This window comes from Symphalangus syndactylus, chromosome 16 (assembly GCF_028878055.3).
Source record: "Symphalangus syndactylus isolate Jambi chromosome 16, NHGRI_mSymSyn1-v2.1_pri, whole genome shotgun sequence".
Lineage (NCBI taxonomy): Eukaryota > Metazoa > Chordata > Mammalia > Primates > Hylobatidae > Symphalangus > Symphalangus syndactylus.
Window position 1 is genome coordinate 17,540,290 of NC_072438.2, and position 22,089 is coordinate 17,562,378.

General features: G+C 52.9%; 2 protein-coding genes across 10 annotated transcripts in view; one reads left to right on the top strand and one right to left on the bottom strand.

Moving 5' to 3' along the window:
- STX18 (syntaxin 18) overlaps positions 1–1,436 on the top strand; it is a 120,729-nt gene extending 119,293 nt beyond the window's left edge. For all 5 annotated transcript variants that reach the window (XM_055246329.2, XM_063619381.1, XM_055246328.2 and 2 more), the window contains one exon: positions 262–1,436. In XM_055246329.2, the coding sequence (XP_055102304.1) occupies positions 262–357 (96 nt within the window). In that variant the 3' untranslated portion in view covers positions 358–1,436. The remainder of the gene's footprint in view (positions 1–261) is intronic.
- Positions 1,346–22,089, bottom strand: part of NSG1 (neuronal vesicle trafficking associated 1) — a 40,690-nt gene continuing 19,946 nt past the window's right edge. For all 5 annotated transcript variants that reach the window (XM_055246337.2, XM_055246334.2, XM_055246339.2 and 2 more), the window contains 2 exons: positions 12,753–12,863; positions 1,346–3,171 (listed from right to left, as the gene is read on the bottom strand). In XM_055246337.2, coding sequence (XP_055102312.1) covers positions 2,971–3,171; positions 12,753–12,863 — 312 coding nt within the window. In that variant the 3' untranslated portion in view covers positions 1,346–2,970. The remainder of the gene's footprint in view (positions 3,172–12,752; positions 12,864–22,089) is intronic.

Consider the following 22,089-nt stretch of genomic DNA (forward strand, 5'->3'; position numbering starts at 1 on the left):
GTTGAGGGAGAATTGTGCAGGACCCAAATGATGGCCAAACAGAGGGAAATATAACCCATTTGTCTTCTGGTGGATCTCAAACCCAGTTTGTGGTTTTGCTTAGTAATTAAGCCATCCATCTATTCAAGGTAAGCACAGATGGAACGACACCCATAGTTATAGCCAGGATCAGGAGAGCACGTGGGAAGAGTGGGGCATTTCAGGGCTGCTCAAACCAAAATCCTGTGTGATAAAAACACCTGTGCTCCCATCCCTGCCCAGGCCATTAAAAACAACGCTGGCTTCCGCGTGTGGATCCTCTTCTTCCTCGTGATGTGCTCCTTCTCCTTGCTCTTCCTCGACTGGTACGACAGCTAGCCTGGGCCACGGGGGCCAAGCACGAGAGTCCTCATGGGCGCTCACAGACTGCGTGCTTTCATGTACCTCCGGTGCTGCAGCATGGTATGACCAGATTTTATCACAATGTCATTTGAAGGGAAAGAGGTTCAGACAGACAGATGTATTCCCCAAAAAGGGATACCCCAGGCCGATGGTGTTCAGCCCATTCAGCAGCTGAAAAAGAAAACAGTGCACACCAATGGGAGGCAGCCTGTGTAGCCCTCATCAGGCAAGACAGACTGAATGAGGGAGCTGGTGATTAGCTGCTCCTGAACTTGAGGCTGCCTTGGCAGGGGGGCTGCTCCAGTAGCAGGGGCACAGCAGGCCTCGAGAGCCCCTAATTGTCTCAGGGTTCAAAGGAAAACAAACACTGACCTTTCCCATCCCGGTAGCTTCAGGGAAGATCATAGTTAATAACGTCTCTCAACAAATGATTACTTCTTTGTTTCCTTGTGGCTTCTTGTCTGTCTGAGTCAACCAATACACAGACTCCCTGGATTATAGAAGAGAAAATTCACATCTGACTTGTTAATCTAATAAATATAATTACAGCCCCTTAATGTGTTGTCAATGAGTCTAAGTTGAGAAATTCAGTGGCAGCCCAGCCGTCTCCTATCAGGGAAGAAATGCAGGGGAGACTGGGGCCCTCAGTGAGGGGCTGCCTGGCGTGACTCCTCCAAAGACTGCTGCCCCCAGAGCAGGCAGGGGGTGTGGGAGGGCCAGTTTCCCACCACTGGGTCCAAGGAGCCTTTGTTCAAAGGAGGAAGTGGGCCACGGAAGAACGGGCCTGCTTCTCTCATGCCTGTGCTTCTGACCTCCGGGAAGTGTAAACAGGAACACCTATGTGTAATTGAAGGCATGAGACGTCTGTGCAGAAAGCATCCCAGCGCCCACATGGGCATGAGACAGTCTGCACTGCGCCTGGTGAAATGCGTGTGTGTACAGACAGTCCACTGGGCAGCACGGGTATCCTCGTGTTCTTTATTTGCACAGAGTGAAATGTCAGAAGTTACATGTAAATGAATTCACAGTCAATAAAGTCCACATCTACTGGGAAATACTGGCTCGGCCTCTGCACTGTGCGCACGTGGGCTTCACTTGTCTCTATTCAGATGTGCAGGGAAGCTTTGGCACTGATTTATTGCTCTTGAGTCATTTTCCACAGCTTAACAACGCCCTTCTCAGCACATGCCTCTGTGATGCACACCGCTGTGCCAAGGTCACGGTCTGTGTCTCCAGACACCCTTGATGAGAAAATGTATTTTCTGTCTTAGAAGCACATTTCAGGAAACAAGAGTGGCGCTGACCACGGTCACCATGCCTGTTCACAACACATCTCACACTATTTGTCGTTTATTTCTGATCTACTAAAAAACTGAAACTTCTGACATGTACACCAGAAACAACACATTCAATAACATAGAAGAAACGTCTGCAAATGTCTTTTTTCTACTTAATTGTTTAACACACTTGGTTCATCTAACTGGCAATTTTGTAAACATAAACTTTAATACCAAGATTCAAACTGGAACAATTTTCTTACAAAGATCGTGAGTTGAAATTTGTCATTCTTTCGCACAGTGCCACACCAGCCCCCCCACCCCCACCCCACAGCCTTTCCTGCCTGTTTCCCACATCAAGGGATATCAGTTTCATAGAATAAAAATTAAATTAAAGTAGCTCTAGCTTACCAGAAATTACATTTCCACTTTTCCCACCCAGCTCATTTCTCTAAAAACTAACAGGGCTATTGGTGCAAATTTATTCATAATAGAAGTGAACCAGAGTGCCAGTGGGGGCTCTTTCCTATCAGCACATCACAGAGCAGACAGACTACCTGCAGGGAGAGTTCTGCACCTCACGGCCCGTCTCTTCCCAGCCCCCTCCCTCACACGCTCTGCCAGTCTACACACACTGGAGCGAACCCCAGCTGTCTCCACCCAGATGGGTGGTGCCCCTCCCTCCTTATCAAGATGCCAGAGTCAGAGGGGAGAGAGTAGTCAATCCACACCGAGCCTGCCACATTGCAGGGCCATCCCACCCCGGCTCAGGAGTCAGCACAGGGAGGGGCAGGTGGGTCTTTCCCCTCATTCTCTATGCCACTCACTACAGTGCACCTTGGCAGCAGTCAGCACTGTTACCCGCTGATGGCCAAGGAAGAAATGCGAAGTAGGCTTGCTCTTAGCACAGCGAGAGATCACTCTAGGTATGGCTGTGGAGGAAGGTTTGCAGACAGGGTGGGTTCAGAAAATCAATTCCATAAAATGCATTTATCTGAGATCCAAACCCTTGGCATATCCAGTGTAAATTTATTTTTTGACAGCATCCAATAAATCCCAGTAAAGGAGCTAAATGAAGATCTTAACATGAAAAGTGGTGTCAGAGCTCTTTAGGCAATGCTGAAATGCACTTGATTTTATGCCCATGGGTGGTCGGCAGCAAGTTTTATTTGCAAAGCAGCATTAGCAAACAGAAGCAATTGCACCGTAAATGAGTAACCTCTAAAGTATCAGTAATTATATTTAATGAAATGTCCCTCAAAGTCCCTTTGTTATTTGCAAGCGACACATTGTAAGGAACTTGCCAATCCCGCTAAGCTGACTTCTCAGCCGCTTCAGTCTCCTGCTCAGACAGCTTCTCTTCCGACAGAACTGACATCCAGGGCGATACGGAGCGCGTGATGCTCTGCTTGGCCAGGTTGTAGTGGTTTATGACTGTGTAAAATTTCTCCCGGGCACTGGAGTCTTGCTCCGCATAGTAGCTCTCCAAGCCTTCTGGGATGCACTGGGTGTTCTGAAAGACAAGAGGCCATTAAGAGCACGCGTTGGTGCAAGAGGGGCTGCCAGTGTGTCTCCAGTTGGCAGCCAACAGTTACTGAGCACCTTCCCTGAGCTTGAGGAATAGATACAGTGATGAGCAAAAACGGGCATGGATCTTGCCCTCAGAGAGCACAGCACAGGGGAAGCCTGGCCTTGATTATTCTTAATAGACTGGCTGGTGAGTGCCATGGCAGACGGGCACTTGGGCTCCAAGGACGCCAGTGTAATGGGACAGCAGGCCTTACTTCACTGAAGATCTTGCACTAGTTGTCATTTTTAATCAATTGGAAAACAGCGACACTTCTGACATGTCCAGAAACAACCAATTCAAATGAGGACGGAAGGGAAGTGAGAAGGGCTTCCCTTGAGCTAGGTTCTCAGCAGACCTTAGCTAGGTGAGATGAGGCAGGGGCAGCACTCAAGGCAAAGGAAACCAGAGCGGAGAGAGGCCTTGGGGCAGGATTCAGAAGAGTGGTACTGGAAGAGCTGGGAGGGGGCCTGGTGACCCAAGGAGCAGCTGGAGGCTGCTGAGGAGCTCAGGAGGGGTAGGGGTGCCAGAAGCTGTCCCCTACAGGCTACAAACCCTGCAGAGGCCAAGGACTCCTAGGGTTGTATGTGGAATTCTGTTGTATGGGCATTCTGGAGGGAGACCAGTTCGTCGCTATCATCAGCTTGTTGGGAGTCCAGGACCCAAAAAAGGCTAAGGTCCTGCAGCCAAGGCTGGTGGCCTGGCAGGACAGGAGCAGACCTAACCCACTGCCCCACAGTTAGAGCTGGGGTTGGTGGGGCACTAAGTGGGCATGGCGGTCAGTGTGCTCACATAGCTCGGGGACCCCACACCGTCCCCACAAGGAAGGCGTGCAGAGGTTGCTAATTGTCTTCCACTACCCGTTCTCCCCAGGGAGTTGGCCAGGGCATGTGGCACCCACCTAAAGACTACATTTCCCAACCTGCGTTGTAGCCAGATGAAGCCATTGACTGATTTCTGACCAATGGGATTCAAGTGGATGCAACCAACCCAGTTCTGCACCGGGCCCTTAAAGGGAAGCTACTTGCCCTCCACCCTTCTGCCCCGTTCTGGGCCAGCTCTGACCATGCAGAGGACAAAGCCCTGGGGGCTGGCAGGGCAGCAAGAGACAGGGAATCGGAGCTCCGGGATGACTTCATGGGTGCCACACTGCCTTCAAGCTTGGAGTTTAGTGTGAGAGAGTAATAAACCTTCCACCTTGTCAAAGCCGCTACTATTTGTGTGTCTAAGCAACCAAAGCAATTACGCTAACAGCCAAGAAGGGCCACTTTATCAGATAGGAAAAGTGAGACTGCAGTTTAGTCAGGGGTCTCCAGCCTTAGCCACCATCACCGTCACCTGGGAAGGGTTTAAAAACTCCAGATTCTCAGGCCCTCCCCACAAAAGTGTGACTCGACAAACTTGTGCTGCAGTAATCAGTATTTTTAAACATCTCCCCAGTAAGCCTAAGGTTCAGCCCTACTGAGTCCACCGTCCAAAGTGATCAAGGCCACTTTGCTGGTACGTGGCGAAGTCCGCAGCACTCACCGACTCCTGGGACTTACCAAGAAAACCCTGCAGTTTCCACCTCTGCCACCCAAAGTGCTGGATTCCTCTCCCCGCCCCAGGCAAATACAGGGTGGTGAACATCCGGAATCTCTTTGATGACTCAACATCTCCAGGTACCTCAGGCCAACGCTAGGATTCCCAGCAGTGGCTGCAACAACAGTGAGTGAGGACAGGCAGGAGACATCTGCACCTGGCTTGCCCACAACACACCAGGGAATCGCCTTGGGGAACCTCCTCGCCCGAGCGCAGGTCTTTCTACCTCTGAAGCTAAAGGCAGGTTAACTGGGCTCCCCACCTGAGGGGCCAGCTCCTGAGGCTGTCCTGCTGTGTCTAGGCCCATCTCCCCCAAGCAGGAAAAGGGAACTGCTCAGGTTTGCATTTGCCTCCTGACATTCTCATACTGACCATGTACGGGATGCTTTTCAGGCATTCTTTTTCTGTGAGGTGAGTTCCACTAGTCCCACTCTATAGATGGGGGAAGTGAGACCCAGACAGGTGACTACAACCTCAACTCCATGACCCCATACAGTGTCACCCAAGGTACTGATCCAAGACTTCCCACCCAACCCAAAAACAGAAGAGTGAGAAAAGGAAGGCCTTACAATAAGCTCTACCCAGGGGGCGCTGGTCAGAACTGTCTTTTAAATCCAGCCAACATTCATCCAGTCCCTGCGGTGGGGCACACTGGCCGGACAGACGGATCCCAGCTTGCCTTGACCACCTCACTCACTGGAGCTTTCACGGAGGTTTCACCCTTTGGTGCCCTCAAAGGCAGCAATTACAGAGCTCATTTTATAGAGGAGGAGCTGAGTTCAGGGAAGCCTACACCTGCCCTGTAAGTCAGGGCTGCAAACGGAACCAAGGCTAAGGCCGCAGTCTACACAACATCTTCTACCCAGTGTGGGGCCACTTTGGGCCAACGCTCTGAATCCAGAGGCCCCTCCAACGTGCGGGTTCATGTGACGTCGCCTGGCTGCTATGTAGTGTCAGAAGCAGACACAGGGCTAAACACGTTTTCACTGAGAGAGGAAAAAAGGGGGATCTCAGACAGAGAAAAGCTCTGGCATGAGCAGATTTGGAGGTCTGAGTGTGACCTGGCGTGTCTTGTTCTTTCTCTAAGGGAGTGAGCTCCTGTCTCCATCTGGATAATTCTTACGCTGGATGCCTGCTGTATGTTTAGGAAAAGGGATGTCAGAGTGAGGTTAGCAGGTGGGCTGCCCATCAGGTTTAGCTCATGCCGGTTCTGTGCTAGGCACCAGGACCACCAAAAGGAGCATGATACAGCCCAGGCCCCAGCACTGCTGAAATCGGCCCTGCTGGTCCCCTTGCCCTGCCCGTGGTCTTCACTCAGAAAATCCGAGCTCATGCTGCTGTAGCGTCAGGAAGTGGCAGGCCTGTGTTGTCCTCTGCAGAGGGAGGGTGGTACCTATCTTAGGTGGTGGCTGACAGATCAGATGTGATGCTCTGTGCCCCAGCGCTGGCACACAGAGCCACTAGATGGTCATGACTAGGGGCTGGGAAGATGGTGAGGGGGTGGGGAGGGGCTGTGGGTTGGGGGTGTTCGAGACAGCACTTGCGTCTTACAGAGGTTTATCAGGAAGCGGATTCTGGCAGCAAATCCACACCCCCATTCCCTGCAGGCCAGGCCCTGTGGTTCAGGCGGGGCCTGGGGTGTTTTCCCTCTTTTCGCAGCTGTGGCTGCAGCCTGTCCTCGGAGGTGAGTGACTCACCTCCACCGGCTTAAGGCAGGTGTACAGGGATCAGCTCCTGATGCCACCCAGCCCCCATGGGAATCCATTCTCTTTGTTACCAGCTCATTGAACCCTGAAGTCTAAAGATGAGAATACTTTATACCTGCAAGGCCCTTGTGAGCAAAGAGCTATTTTCAAAAGAGAAATGACAAATGGAATGTGCTTCTCACCAACACTGCCCCTCGTCCAGTGTTCAGGGGCTGCCACTGGCAGGAGGGCAGCACTACAGGAGAAGGGAAGCTTTGGAGTCAGGCCCACCGTACCAGCTGAGTTCACGTGAGGAGTGTCTTCCCTGTGAACCTCAGGTCCCTCACCTATAAAATGCGGCTAATAAGTCACACCGCCGTGTTGCTGAGGACTCAAGTCAATGCACAGTGGCTCAAGTTAAGAAGCCAGGATGTGCCCCAGGTCACAGGGTGTGCAGAAAAGATAAAGCCAAAAGACACCACCGAGGTACAGCACTTTTATCACCAGCGTCTTGATCTCAGCCCCACCAGGACGTCGGGAAGCACCTGACACGCTACAGAACAAACAGCCCATTCAGACCGGCAGCACGTGCATCCGGAAGGCTCTGTTGGCCAGACAAACTCCCCTCCAGCCTCGCCGCCACGCCCCTTCACGCTGTCCTCTCCATCTGCCGCTCGTCATCCCTCAGGGAAACGGACCACGGGTTCCCCTCTTCCCACCCACCTCGGCACCCAGCAGAGCCCTGCAAGACCTGATGCGGCCAACACCTGTGGAGTGGCGGCCCCGCTCAGGGCTGGCATACGAGATGGCTCAGAAACGGCCCTGCCCTCCAGGTGCCCCGCCCAGGGAGAAGGACAGATGGAGTCCCCAGATGCCTCCCACACAACGTGGCTGCCCGAAGGCAAGGCTGGGGAGGCACCTTGGTGCCCGTGGTGGCGAGCACCCCAGGGGGTTTCCCAGCGGAAGCAGAACACAGAGGCCTTGCCATGAGCGCAGATGGGCCGGGGAAGCCTTCCTGAGATGCTCCCGCTGCCCCCCATACCCATCTCATACAGAGCCGCCCTCATCTGTGGGGCGTGTGCCTCGAGGGGAGCGTGACTCAGCTGGGCCTGCACGTGGAGGAGCTTGGGGAGGTTCCCCATCTCTGGGCCTCATTCCCTCACCTGTGAAGTGAAGCTGACGACGGACCCGTCTTGTGGGGCATGGGAGGACTGAGGTAGCTAAGTGTGTTCCCAGCACCCAGCACTCAGCCGGCACCGGAAAAGGATAGCCACTAAGGGCCAGGTGCGATGGCTCATGCCTATAATCCCAGCACTTTGGGAGGCTGAGGTTGGATCACTTGAGCGAACCCAAGAGTTTGAGACCAGCCTGGGCAACATAGCAAGAACGTGTAACCTGTCTCTACATGGAAAAAAAAAAAAAGAATGGCCAATATAAAGGGAAGAGCCAGTATAAAAATATGGGATTTGGGGCACTTTCCCCATTACGTTTAAAACTTTTTTATAAAACTCATGTAGTAATTTCATGGGTTTTTTTTGGTTTTTTTTTTTTTTAAAAAAAGGCAGAGGTAGAAACCTAGTGTCCTCTCAGGCCACGTCTGCCTTTTTGACCCTCCTCATGATATGCCTTAGCTTGGGGCCACTGGGAGTGGCTGCCCAGAAAGAGCCTGTCCCCTCCCCACTGCCTGGGGCTCTGAGGTCCCTGCCTCAAGGTGTCGAGTCCAGCGTGCACACAGTTGGAGGCACTTAGTAAACACCGCACATGCTGACTGTACCAAGTGAACTGAAGGGCATGACCTGGGGCTCCACGAAGAGCCTCTGTGCACCCTCTAACCGCTGGTAAAAGGGGGATATAACAGCATCCACTTCACAGGGCTTCTGGGTGCATTCCATGAGTAATGTGTAAAAGCCCCGCAAGAGCTGCCCAGCGCCGGCGTGTGACAAGCACATGCACAAATCTGGAGGAAAGAGGGCAGGGGGACTTCATGAGCTCACACCTCTCCTTTCTCCAGCTTCGGCCAAGGGCAGCTGGATACAGACCAGCAGCTCCCTGGTCCTCCTCGGTGCCTTCTCTGGAAAGGACACCCCCTCATTAGATGCTAGTGGAAAATGCCAAAGTCCCACAGGACATCACTCCAGAACAACTTATCAGGGGACTCCCAATTCCCAAGGCTGGCCGTGGATGGGAATCACCTGGGGCGCCTTTCAAACAAAAGGTACCAGGCCCCTTCCATTGTGGCCGCCAGTCTCATCTGCAGCCGGGCACAGGACCGGGGCTTCATCTCCTGGGTCATCTCCCTCCCAGGCCAGGTATCCAGCGGGACTTGGGCTTGCAGGATGGGGAAGGCAGTTTCAGCCACCCCCTCCTCCCCGTGGGGAACCTGCTCCAGGCCCAGGGAGGATGAGCCAGGAAGGAAGTTCCAGGGCAGCTGGTGAAGCCGCTGGCCTCAGTTATTTGTAAGTAGCCGGTTTCGGTGGGGACTTCCGGCCCCCCAGGAAGCTGTCCTCTGCTGTCCTCTCTCCTGCTCGGGGCCAGCTCCTGGGCCTACCCATGCTCCCTCTCCATGACATCAGCCTCCCTGAGTAGCTAGCTCTGCACCAGGCCCTCTCCTTTTACTCCTCTGCCTCCCAGATTAAATCAGTCCTCCAGTCTGCAGTCTCCCCTCCATCCCTAGTGCCCTGGTCTTCTCTTCCCTCAGCCACTGCAGCAGTCTCCTTGGTCATCTCACTGCCCCGTCTCTCCCTTCCAACCTCCAGCCTCCCCGGGTGACCCGAGAGATCACCCTATCACTTCCCCCTCCTCCAGGGGCCTGTGCCTGGCACTCAGGGTGCACCCGGTCTGGCTGTAAGCTGGTTCATCCTCCGCTGCCTCCCTGTGCCTGCAGCTGGTCCCCCACCAGCACGCCCCCACCGCCCACTGCTCCCTCTGTGCTCCTCTAACATCACACATCAGGGCCAGCACTGCCCTCCTTCCCTGAACCCCGCACCCTCTGCTTCTGTTTGTTGTAAAGCCCTGGTGTCCTCTCAGCCTCCAAAACGGACTCAAACTCTCCCAGCCCCAGCCTAGGGCATGGGCGGGGCTTGCTGAATAAAACATGAGTGTAAGGGTGGGGGCTTTCCTCGGCTGGGCACACTCCCCCAAGACCCGCAAGATCCCTGGCTCACCTCCTGGAGACCCGCTCCTCCAATGTGGACCATCCTTCTAGAAACTACCGCCCACATGTCCATGCCCAACCCCTGGGCCCTCTTTCCTATCTGTCTATAGCCTTCGCATTTAGTGTGACTGACTTCCTCACCATTCATTTGAGAATGTAAGAGCCTTGTGAAGGCAGGGGGCTGTACCTGACTGGCTCTCGGCTGTGTTCCAGCGCCTAGAACAATAGCAAGAGCTGCTAGCATGGGGTGGGTGCCACGTACATGCCTGCCCAAGGAGGGAAGAGCTGAATGTCGGGAGCCTGAAGGACAGCAAGACGTGGAAGGAGAAAAAGGGACTTGGGCTGGACAACATGAATTCCAGCCTTTCCTACTAATCGCATAAGGACTCTGCGTCCTCATATCAGCAAAAAACAAAACCTAAACGAAACCCAAACCCAAGCTACCCAGTGACAGCTGCCAAGCCAGGCTTCCCTGTGCACGTGCTCAGTGCTGGAAACAGTTGGCTTCTCCTGCTTTATTTTAATCTCAGCAGTGCCAAGCCCTGGAAATGAGCATCTCACACTGACTCTAGGAAGTTCAGAGCCAGCTACAGAGTGTATGGATAACGGGAGCCCACAGCAAGCGTGTTTTACAGCCACGCGCGGCATAACGGCATTTGGGTCAGCGATGGACCACATGCCACGGTGGCCCCATAAGACTGTCACGGAGCTGAAAACTCCTGTCGCCTGGTGACCTCGCAGCCACGGTGTGGATGGAACACAGCACACTCTTCACATTTGCGGAGGTGCTGGTGTACACACACACCCTGCACTGTCAGCTGTATAAACGTCTTGCACATACAATTACATACAGAACATAATACTTGACAGTGATAATAAATGCCTATGTTACTCGTTTATGTTACCATACTATACTTTTTAATCAGTATTTTAGAGTCTATGCCTAGTTATTAAAAAAAAAAAATGTTAATTCTAAAAGAGCCTCAGGGAGCTCCTCCAAGAGGGATTCTGGAAGAAGGCAATGTTTTGTTTTGTTTTGTTTTTAGACGGAGTCTCCCTCTGTTGCCCAGGCTGGAGAGCAGTGGTGCGATCTCGGCTCACCGCAACCTCCGCCTACTGGGTTCAAGCGATTCTCCTGCCTCAGCCTCCCGAGTAGCTGGGATTACAGGCACCCGCCACCATGCCTGGCTAATTTTTGTATTTTTAGTAGAGATGGGGGTTTCACCATGTTGGCCAGGCTGGTCTTGAACTCCTGACCTCAGGTGATCCGCCCACCTAGGCCTCCCAAAGTGCTGAGATTACAGGCGTGAGCCACCGCACCTGGCCTGGCATTGTTATTCTAGGAGATGACAGCCCTGTGCCTATCACTGCTCCTGAAGACCTTCCAGTGGGACAAGGTGTAGAGGCAGAAGGCGGTGATACTGTTGATCCTGACCCTGTGCAGGCCTAGCTAACGTGTGTGTCTGTGTCCTTAGCTTTTAACAAAAATGTGTTGAAAGTAAAAAAATAAAATTTTTTTTAATAGAAAAAGCACATGAAGAAAAATAATATACAGTTGTGCAATGTGTTTGAGCTTTAAGCTAAGTGTTATTACAAAAGAGTCAAAAACTTAAATTTTAAAAGTTTATGGGCCAGGTGCGGTGGCTCACGCCTGTAATCCCAGCACTTTGGGAGGCCGAGGTGGGTGGATCACTTGAGGTCAGGAGTTCAAGACCAGCCTGGCCAACATGGTGAAACCCCATCTCTACTAAAAATACAAAAATTAGCCAGGCGTGGTGGTGGGTGTCTGTAATCCCAGCTACTCGGGAGGCTGAGGCAGGAGAATTGCTTGAACCTGGAAGGCAGATGTTGCAGTGAGTCAAGACGGCGCCACTGCACTCCAGCCTGGACAACAGAGCGAGACTCCATCACACACAGAAAAAAAGTTTATGAAGTAAAAAGGTTAGTGAGCTCAGGTTAATTTATTACTGAAGAAAGAATATGTTATGAATCGAGTGTAGCCCACGTGTCCAGCGCTCACTCCTTCCACAGGAGTGCACAGTCATATGCCTGGGCCTTCACATTCACTCACCACCCACTCCCTCCCTCACCCACCCAGACCAGCTTCCAGTCCTGCAAGCTGCATTCATGATGGAACTGCCCTATTCGGGTGGACCATGCATTATCTTTTATACCGTGTTTTTACTGGACCTCTTCTACGTTTAGATACACAAATACCATCGTGTGACAACTGCCTACATCGTTCAGTACAGCAACATGCTGTCCAGGTTTGTGGCCTAGGAGCAGTCGGCCATACCCTCCAGCCCGGGTGTGCAGCAGGCTGGGCCGCACGGGTGTGTGCAGTACACTCTGTGAGGCTGGCACAATGATGGAATCGCCTAACAGTGCGTTTCTCAGGACGTATTCCCGTCACTGAGTGATGCATGGCCAGGCCTCCCTGGCTCCGTCTTCTCTTTCCACCCGTATCTCCCCTCCCTTTCTTTAATCCCGCTGCCTTGCGTGCCGCTTGTGGACTTTTGGGAATGAGCATTATATATGCAAAGCGAGCATTTCCAGGCCTGTAGAGAGCCCAGCACCACTGTGGCTCCCGCGGTGGGACAGGCAGGAGAGGGACACGGGTCAGGAGGGTGGGTGTGCCCCCCAGCCCTGCTCCCCATTCCCTGTGTGGCCTTGGGCAAGGCTTTCCTCTCTGTGGGACTTGGCTTCCCCCAGTACGTCCTCTCCTCTTTCATGTGGCGGACATGGTCCCCTCTCTCTCCCTCCCCCAGAGCAATCCGCTGGGACCTGGTAGGTATCATCCTGGGCATTTCCCACGGCAGCCCCTGGCTGGGCCCACTTTCGAGGAGGGCCCTTCCTGGGACTGCTGAGGTCAGCTCCCAGGGGCCAAGTCCAGAAGTTTCCTTCCTGTGGGTCTCACGTGCCCCCTGCCTACCTGCCCTGCTCTCCAGGTGGGCCTTCCCAGGGACACTCCTGACACTGGCCCTCTGTTGCTCTAAGGCCTGTCCCTGGGCCAGCTGGGGGAGATGGCAGGAGCAGCCTCGAGTTCAAGGGAGAGAACATGGGGTGCAAAGGCGTCCCAGGGCCTCTGGGGGAAAAGGGAGCTTTACCTTGAGGACAAACCCATCGGGGCATGCACGGTCATACTTGTACACCTTGTAGACGACCAGGAAGACGACGCAGGTGAGGAAGGCCAGGGCGAAGAGGACCAGCACGGAGACCTGTGGGCAAAGGCGGGACCGTCAGGGGTGGCCGGAAGGCAGCAGGACAGACACAGATATACCCGCACACGCAGGCCCCCCAACACACAGCATGCGCAGAGACTGTCTCTGGAAGAACCTGGGAAGGGCAGCTGGGGACGAGAGGTTAGGAGCATCACTGTTCACTGGGCAACTTTTTGGTAACATCTTAATTTTTCACCATATTCATGAGTGACCTTCATTTTAAATTAGTTATTTTTAGTACCCAAGGTCCTGCATAGACAGCTCAGGGTACAGATACGAGGAAGCCCCACTGTTGCCCAGGCAGCTCTCGGGCCACTAAGACACATGTCTGAGAAGCGGGGTTGGGCTGCCCGCTGCCCCATCACGGCCGTGGTGCCTCAGCTGCCAGCCAAGCATCCGCTCAGCAAACGTATCCTTAGCCCTGGGCTCAGTGCTGGGACATGGTGTCACATGGACACGAGCCTGCTTTTGTGTGGGACCAGGAAAGACAAAACCTCTGCAGCCCCATTGGCCTTCACCCTCGGTGGTTGCCCATGTGGTTAGTTAAATGTCCTCAAGGACAAGGATTCGCTTTTCTTCACCATAGTGTGCTGAGCACTAGACAGCCCCAGCACACAGTAGGTGTTCAGCTGGTGTTTACAGATGAACTCACGACAGTTGCAAGACAGCTGGCTTGGAGGTGGACAGCCTGCCCCAGCCGGAGGGCATGGGACATGGGTCACTAGATGACACTGGACCTGGACCTTGAAGGCACTCACCCGGCTGCCAGGGAGCCTGGCAGGGACGAGAGTATGTCTCAAAGCCAAAACGGGCTGGGCGCGGTGACTCACACCTGTAATCCCAGCACTTTGGGATGTCGAGGTGGGAGGATCACCTGAGGTCAGGAATTCGACACCAGCCTGGCCAACATGGCGAAACTCCATCTCTACTAAAAATAAAAATTAGCCGGGCGTGTTGGTGCACACCTGTAATCCCAGCTACTCGGGAGGCTGAGGCAGGAGAATCGCTTGAACCCGGGAGGCAGAGGCTGCAGTGAGCTGAGATCGTGCCACTGAACTCCAGCCTGGGTGACAGAGCGAGACTCCACCTCAAAATAAATCAATCAATAAAAAGCTAGAACAGTGGGCAGATGGCCCTCCGCCCACCCAGAGAGGCAGAGAGAGCGATGGGGCTCCCTGGCCGTGTGGGAGGATGCCAGGTGCCAGCACGTGGCAGGGCCTCCGTAATCTTAGTCTGAACATGCACAGAGCTGCTCGATCCCCACCGCCCCTCCCAGCAGCCTGGGGGCTGCAAGGGGCTGCAAGGGGCCGGGACTCTCCCCTGGCCACATACAGACCCTACAGCCAACAAGGTTAAAGAACTGGGGAGCTCTGCTGCTTCCTAAGGCTGCAGTCCCGAAGCTCGGCTGGGTAGACCCTCCAGCAGAGTGCCCTCCTGAGCCCTGCCTGCCTCAGGAACTCCCAAAGTGCTGGGATTACAGGTGTGAGCCACCGCGACCGGCCTGCTTTCTGCCTTCTTAATTTTTTCCTCTTTGTTCCTTTGGGTCTGCTCTGACTTGAATTGCCTGCAGTCCCCTGACACCATGCAGTCCCCAGTTCCCGTCTGTGAAAGGAGACCAAGGGCATCCCAGGCACTGGTCCTGGGGAAGCAGGAGATGTGCGTGAGAAAGTGTCCTATCAGCCGCGCAGCATGGTCACCTGGAAGACGGGCGGCCACCCTGCTGTGAATGCTGAGGCTAACACTCCTTCTCTTTGGGAGCCCCTATGCACCCCCTGCAAGCCACTCAGGCCCCAGCACCAGGGCCCAGGGTGCAGGTTCTGCCTGCAGCTCTGCACCTTTGCAGCTTACCAGCCTCACCACCTTGGACGCCCCTGAACCTCTCTCAGCCACAGACTCCTTGCCTATGACATGGGACGACACTTCCACCACCTTCCCATCTCTGCAAGGTTGCAGATGCCTGGAGAGCCACATTAGACCCTGCAGCTCATCCCCTGCCTCCACTTGCTGGGGTCTTCATCTCCAGGCCACACAATTGTCCCTGAGCCTGCATCTTAACTGCAGGCAGCCCTGGCCGCAGGACCAGCTGAATGGGGTGGCTCAGAGCTGAGGGACGTGGCCTCTCTGCTGTCAGATTCCTGTCCATTGTGCTGCCAGATTCATTGGTCCCAGGCGTTCTCAGCACCGTGCCCGGAGCAGGACAAGGGCAACACCAAGACCCTGAGACCCCAGCCCAGGCTGCTCTCGCGTTCCGCCTGGCTACCTGCTATACCCCACCGCCCGCTCTCCCGTCTCCCCAGCTCACACCCACTACAACTCCAATGAGACCTGTCCCCTCTGTGTCCCTTCACCCAGGGAGGGACCCCTCAGGCCCCTGGCAGGCAGATTCACATCCCCTCTGAGGAGGCCCATCCTTCTGGTCCCCAGGTCCTGCCAGTTCCTCAGTCACATCTCCCGTCTCCACTCCCCCAACCCCGACCGTATAGTAGGTTGCCTTCTCGGGGCCATCACCCTCTCTAAGGGCCAGAGAAACTCCAGTCCACTGGGATGGCCTACAGTGCATATGCAGCCTACGCCTGACAAGGGACACAGACAGGATGGATGGAGGCAGGCTGCTCCCCAGGGCCACAGGGCCCACAGGGAAAGGCGCCGTTTAGTCCAGATCACAGCTGCAGTGCACAGGCCAGTGCACAGCACCTGGGCCAGGGCAGCAGAGCGCGGCGCTGTGATGAAGCAGGCAGAGTTGGCTGGAGAAAGAAGGCGCAGCCGTCCCAGGCACGTGGCAGCCGGAGGCAGTGGCAGGAGCCCAGCCCGGGAGGGCCGCCTGGGGATGACAGCCGCAAGCCCTGATGGTGCCTGGGGTCGGGACAGGCTCTGGACAGGGGCCGGGGCACAGACCCTGCGGCTCCAGCTCACTGGCCGGGAGTCTAGCACCTGGCTCCAGCCTGTGAATGGCAGTGAAATGAGCACCTCCCAGGGACAGTCACGGGACACTGAGGACAGCACCTGGGAGAGGGGTACACGGCGGAGCCATCTGCTGTCGCTGCTGTTATCCTCACTCTCACCTCCTCACTGGCCCCGGGGTGGCGCCTGGCAGACAGCAGAGCGGGCTCTCAACCCTCTAACCAGCTGCCCTGTCGCATGCTCACCCGGGGCCACCCTGCCTGGGCTCCAGCTATCTGCCTTTCTCCAAGTCTACACTGCAGGGCTGCCTCACTCAGGGTGGTCCAGAAGGACTTGGTTCCATTTCACTGGCCTCCTTCATAACCCTTTATATTTCATTCTGTGCATCTGAAAACACTATTCTGAGAAGAGACCCAAGCCACCACAGGTGAAGATGTCCTGTTAGAAGAGGGTTTCAGGGACCAGGCGTGGTGGCTCACGCCTGTAATCCCAACACTTTGGGAGGCAGAGGCGGGTGGATCATGAGGTCAGGAGTTCGAGACCGGCCTGGCCAACATGGTGAAACCCCATCTCTACTAAAAATATAAAAAATTAGCCAGGCGTGGTGGTGAGTGCCTGTAATCCCAGCTACTCAGGAGGCTGAGGCAGGAGAATCGCTTGAACCCGGGAGGTGGAGGTTGCAGTGAGCCAAGATCGTGCCACTGCACTCCAGCCTGGGTGACGGAGTGAGACTCCATCTCAAAAAAAGAAGAGGGTTTCAAATCCTTGAAGAGAAGGCATCATTAAACCTGTTTCTCCAGTTGGGAAGCCACATCAGTTTGGCTCCTGGCACCCCATCTGTCTAGGTTTAAAAAGAACCCCTATTCTCTCCTGCAGGGCTGTGGGGGAACCGCCTCCTCGGGGGTGTCCTCCGAAACCTGGCCAGGCCTTTCCTCCAGGATCCCAGGCCCGATGGCTGAGGAGCAAACTGAACTGTGCAACAAGAACACGAGAGTCCCTGGAACAGTCAAGCGGAAAAGGGCAAAGAAATACATCCAGGGAGAGTCAGCGGGAGGCCTGTGGTGTGGCAAAGCGCTCCCCTGCAGGCTGAGCTCTCTCTTACCCCTGCCCTGTGCAGACTCTGGGGCTGGGGTCCCCTCAGCCACTGCAGGGCACAGCGTGGGGTCCACGGCCTAAGGAGAGAGAGGGCCACGGGCCTCTCCAGAAGCTGGCTCAGAGTTGAATCCTGTAAGCTGCTGACTGTGTGATCTTGAACAGGTTACCTGGCCTCTCTGGGCCCCACATCTCATCACCGAAGTGGGGGAACCATGCCTCACACCCTGACGCATCTCAGGAGAAGGACAAGATACCACAGGTTGAGAGCACACTGGGCCCCTCAAAAAGAGATGCTGAAGTCCAGCCCCGAGGATCTGTGAAGGGGACCTGATTTGAAAACAGGATCTTTGCAAAATGAGGCCATCAGGGTGGGCCCTAATCCAACCAAACTGGTGTGTCCTTATAAAAAGGGGAAATTTGGATGTAGACAGACATGCACATAGGGAGAGGGCCGCGTGAGGACAGAAGATTAGAGCACTGTGTCTACACAGCAAAACCAAGGATGGTGGCAACCTCCAGGAACTAGGAGGGGCACGGACAGAGTCTCCCCTGAGGGTTTCCAAGGGAGCACAGCCCTGCCGATGCCTTGATTTCAGACTTCTGGCCTCCAGTAGTGGGGGAGTAAATTTCTGTTGCTCTGAGTCCCCCCATTTTGCGGTACTTTGTTACGGGGCCCCTAATAGCAGAGTGACTTCAGAGCGGTCAGGACCAGCTCCCCTCCCCTACACTTGTTCTCTCTGCCATTACCCAGTTCCTTCTGCGCCATGCCAGGCTGCCCTGCCCTCTCTCCTCCTTGCCCTTCAAAGCCCTGGCCAGGCCCCCTGCCCCAGGAAAGCTCTGGAACATCCCAGCCTCTGTCGGGACACCAATCGTGCATGCAGGCACCAAGGAGCCCAGCATCTCTTTTTTCCTAATTAAAGTGAAATAAAAGTGTGTCACAGTTTGGAGACTTTCCTAAGTCCCTGCCCCCTTCCCAGGAGATACTTGGAAGGATTCTGGAACAATGGATGATGTTACTGAGCCAGACATCGGCGTTTCCTCCAGGACCTTGCAGTATCTTTTAAGCTTTCTCTACAACAACATGCCATGATCGTAAGCATCTGGGAGAACCACGACCACCAGCAACTCCATCTTTCAACCAATTTGAAAATACTTGAAAAGACGGACGAACTAGCCATTCATTGCCAGGGACTAAAGAGTGAGATAACCCCGGGTTCCTGGCCTGCTCGGCCACACACAGTGACCCTGCAAAGGGCATCCGCCCCAACGCCTGGTTTCCTGTGAAAGGGATGCCGGCCCAGCACCTGCGTCTATGATGGGGTGTGCAGGAGACCCCATGGCTGGCAAACAGTGGGCACGGTGAGCTGGGTGAGCCATTGTTACCCTATGGGAGACCCACTCCCACACAACGTTGCAGTCTCCATGCTGAGCAGAAGCTGCAGACCATCCAATGCAATGCCTTTCTTTACAAAGAACAAAGGCCTTGTCATTGAAAAGGCAGCACCTTCAAGTCAGCCAACAGGGCCCAGGTGATCCTAAGAGGCCGGTGTTGGCTATGCAAAAAGAGAGGTGGCAGCCATTCGCAGTGACTCCAGCCTGGGTACAAAATGGACTCAACTGTGGCTGCCGATGAGAATCATGGGAGGCTCTCATGTCCCCAACATCTGGACTCCACTCCAAGTAGTGATAGTGGCATAGCAAGTTTAAAACTCTCCAGATGCCGGGGGTGGAGCCAAGCTGAACAGCTCCGGTCTCCAGCTCCCAGCCCCAGCGACACAGAAGACGGGTGATTTCTGCATTTCTGCTTGAGGTACCGGTTTCATCTCACTAGGGAGTGCCTAACAGTGGGTTCAGGACAGTCGGTGAAGCGCACTGTGCGCGAGCCGAAGCAGGGCGAGGCATTGCCTCACTCGGGAAGCGCAAGGGGTCAGGGAGTTCCCTTTCCTAGTCAAAGAAAGGGAAAACAGACGGCACCTGGAATATCGGGTCAGTCCCGTCCTAATACTGCGCTTTTCCAACGGGCCTGGAAAACGGCACACTAGGAGATTGTGTCCCGCACCTGGCTCGGAGGGTCCTATGCCCACAGAGTCTTGCTGATTGCTAGCACAGCAGTCTGAGATCACGCTGCAAGGCGGCAACGAGGCTGGGGGAGGGGCGCCCGCCATTGCCCAGGCTTGCTTAGGTAAACAAAGCAGCCAGGAAGCTCGAACTGGGTGGAGCCCACCACAGCTCAAGGAGGCCCGCCTGCCTCTGTAGGCTCCACCTCTGGGGGCAGGGCACAGACAACCAAAAACTCAGCGAGAACCTCCACAGCCTTAAATGTCCCTGTCTGACTGACAGCTTTGAAGAGAGTAGTGGATCTCCCAGCACGCAGCTGGAGATCTGAGAACGGACAGACTGCCTCCTAAAGTGGGTCCCTCACCCCTGAGCAGCCTAACTGGGAGGCACCCCCCCAGTGGGACAGACTGACACCTCATTCAACCGGGTACTCCTCTGAGACAAAACTTTCAGAGGAACTATCAGACAGCTGAATTTGTGGTCTCACGAAAATCCGCTGTTCTGCAGCCACCGGTGCTGACACCCAGCCAAACAGGGTCTGGAGTGGACCTCTAGTAAACTCCAACAGACCTGCAGCTGAGGGTCTTGTCTGGTAGAAGGAAAATTAACAAACAGAAAGGACATCCACACCAAAAACCCATCTGTACATCACCATCATCGAAGACAAAAAGTAGACAAAACCACAAAGATGGGGAAAAAACAGACCAAAAAAACTGGAAACTCTAAAAAACAGAGCACCTCTCCTCCTCCAAAGGAACGCAGTTCCTCACCAGCAACGGAACAAAGCTGGATGGAGGATGACTTTGATGAGTTGAGAGAAGAAGGCTTCAGACGATCAAACTACTCTGAGCTACGAGAGGAAATTCAAAACAATAGCAAAGAAGTTAAAAACTTTGAAAAAAAATTAGAAGAATGGATAACTAGAATAACCAATGGAGAGAAGGGCTTAAAGGAGATGATGGAGCTGAAAGCCAAGTTTCGAGAACTACGCGAAGAATGCAGAAGCCTCAGTAGCAGATGCGATCAACTGGAAGAAAGGGTATCGCTGATAGAAGATGAAATGAATGAAATGAAGAGAGAAGGGAAGTTTAGAGAAAAAAGAATAAAAAGAAATGAACAAAGCCTCCAAGAAATTTGGGACTATGTGAAAAGACCAAACCTACGTCTGATTGGTGTACCTGAAAATGATGGGGAGAATGGAACCAAGTTGGAAAACACTCTGCAAGATATTATCCAGGAGAACTTCCCCAATCTAGCAAGGCAGGCCAGCATTCAGATTCAGGAAATACAGAGAACGCCACAAAGATACTCCTCGAGAAGGGCAACTCCAAGACACATAATTGTCAGATTCACCAAAGTGGAAATGAAGGAAAAAATGTTAAGGGCAGCCAGAGAGAAAGGTCGGGTTACCCACAAAGGGAAGCCCATCAGACTAACAGCTGATCTCTCAGCAGAAACTCTACAAGCCAGAAGAGAGTGGGGGCCGATATTCAACATTCTTAAAGAAAAGAATTTTCAACCCAGAATTTCCTATCCCGCCAAACTAAGCTTCATAAGTGAAGGAGAAATAAAATACTTTACAGACAAGCAAACGCTGAGTGATTTTGTCACCACCAGGCCTGCCCTAAAAGAGCTCCTGAAGGAAGCACTAAACATGGAAAGGAACAACCGGTACCAGCCCCTGCAAAAACATGCCAAATTGTAAAGACCATCGAGGCTAGGAAGAAACTATAGCAACTAACGAGCAAAATAACCAACTAACATCATAATGACAGGATCAGATTCACACATAACAATATTCACGTTAAATGTAAATGGGCTAAATGCTCCAATCAAAAGACACAGACTGGCAAACTGGATAAGGAGTCAGGACCCATCAGTGTGCTGTATTCAGGAAACCCATCTCACGTGCAGAGACACACATAGACTCAAAATAAAGGGATGGAGGAAGATCTATCAAGCAACTGGAAAACAAAAAAAGGCAGGGGTTGCAATCCTAGTCTCTGATAAAATAGACTTTAAACCAACAAAGATCAAAAGAGACAAAGAAGGCCATTACATAATGGTAAAGGGATCAATTCAACAAGAAGAGCTAACTATCCTAAATATATATGCACCCAACACAGGAGCACCCAGATTCATAAAGCAAGTCCTCAGTGACCTACAAAGGGACTTAAACTCCCACACAATAATAATGGGAGATTTTAACACCCCACTGTCAGCATTAGACAGATCAACGAGACAGAAAGTTAACAAGGATATCCAGGAATTGAACTCAGCTCTACATAAAGTGGACCTAATAGACATCTACAGAACTCTCCACCCCAAATCAACAGAATATACATTTTTTTCAGCACCACACCACACCTATTCCAAAATTGACCACATAGTTGGAAGTAAAGCTCTTCTCAGCAAATGTAAAAGAACAGAGATTATAACAAACTGTCTGTCAGACCACAGTGCAATCAAACTAGAACTCAGGATTAAGAAACTCAGTCAAAACCGCTCAACTACATGGAAACTGAACAACCTGTTCCTGAATGACTATTGGGTACATAATGAAATGAAGGCAGAAATAAAGATGTTCTTTGAAACCAACGAGAACAAAGACACAACATACCAGAATCTCTGGGACACGTTCAAAGCAGTGTGTAGAGGGAAATTTATAGCACTAAATGCCCACAAGAGAAAGCAGGAAAGATCCAAAATTGACACCCTAACATCACAATTAAAAGAACTAGAAAAGCAAGAGCAAACACATTCGAAAGCTAGCAGAAGGCTAGAAATAACTAAAATCAGAGCAGAACTGAAGGAAATAGAGACACAAAAAAACCTTCAAAAAATGAATGAATCCAGGAGCTGGTTTTTTGAAAAGATCAACAAAATTGATGGACCGCTAGCAAGACTAATAAAGAAGAAAAGAGAGAAGAATCAAATAGATGCAATAAAAAACGAAAAAGGGGATATCACCACCGATCCCACAGAAATACAATCTACCATCAGAGAATACTACAAACACCTCTATGCAAATAAACTAGAAAATCTGGAAGAAATGGATAAATTCCTCGACAAATACACCCTCCCAAGACTAAACCAGGAAGAAGTTGAATCTCTGAATAGACCAATAACAGGTTCTGAAATTGTGGCAATAATCAATAGCTTACCAACC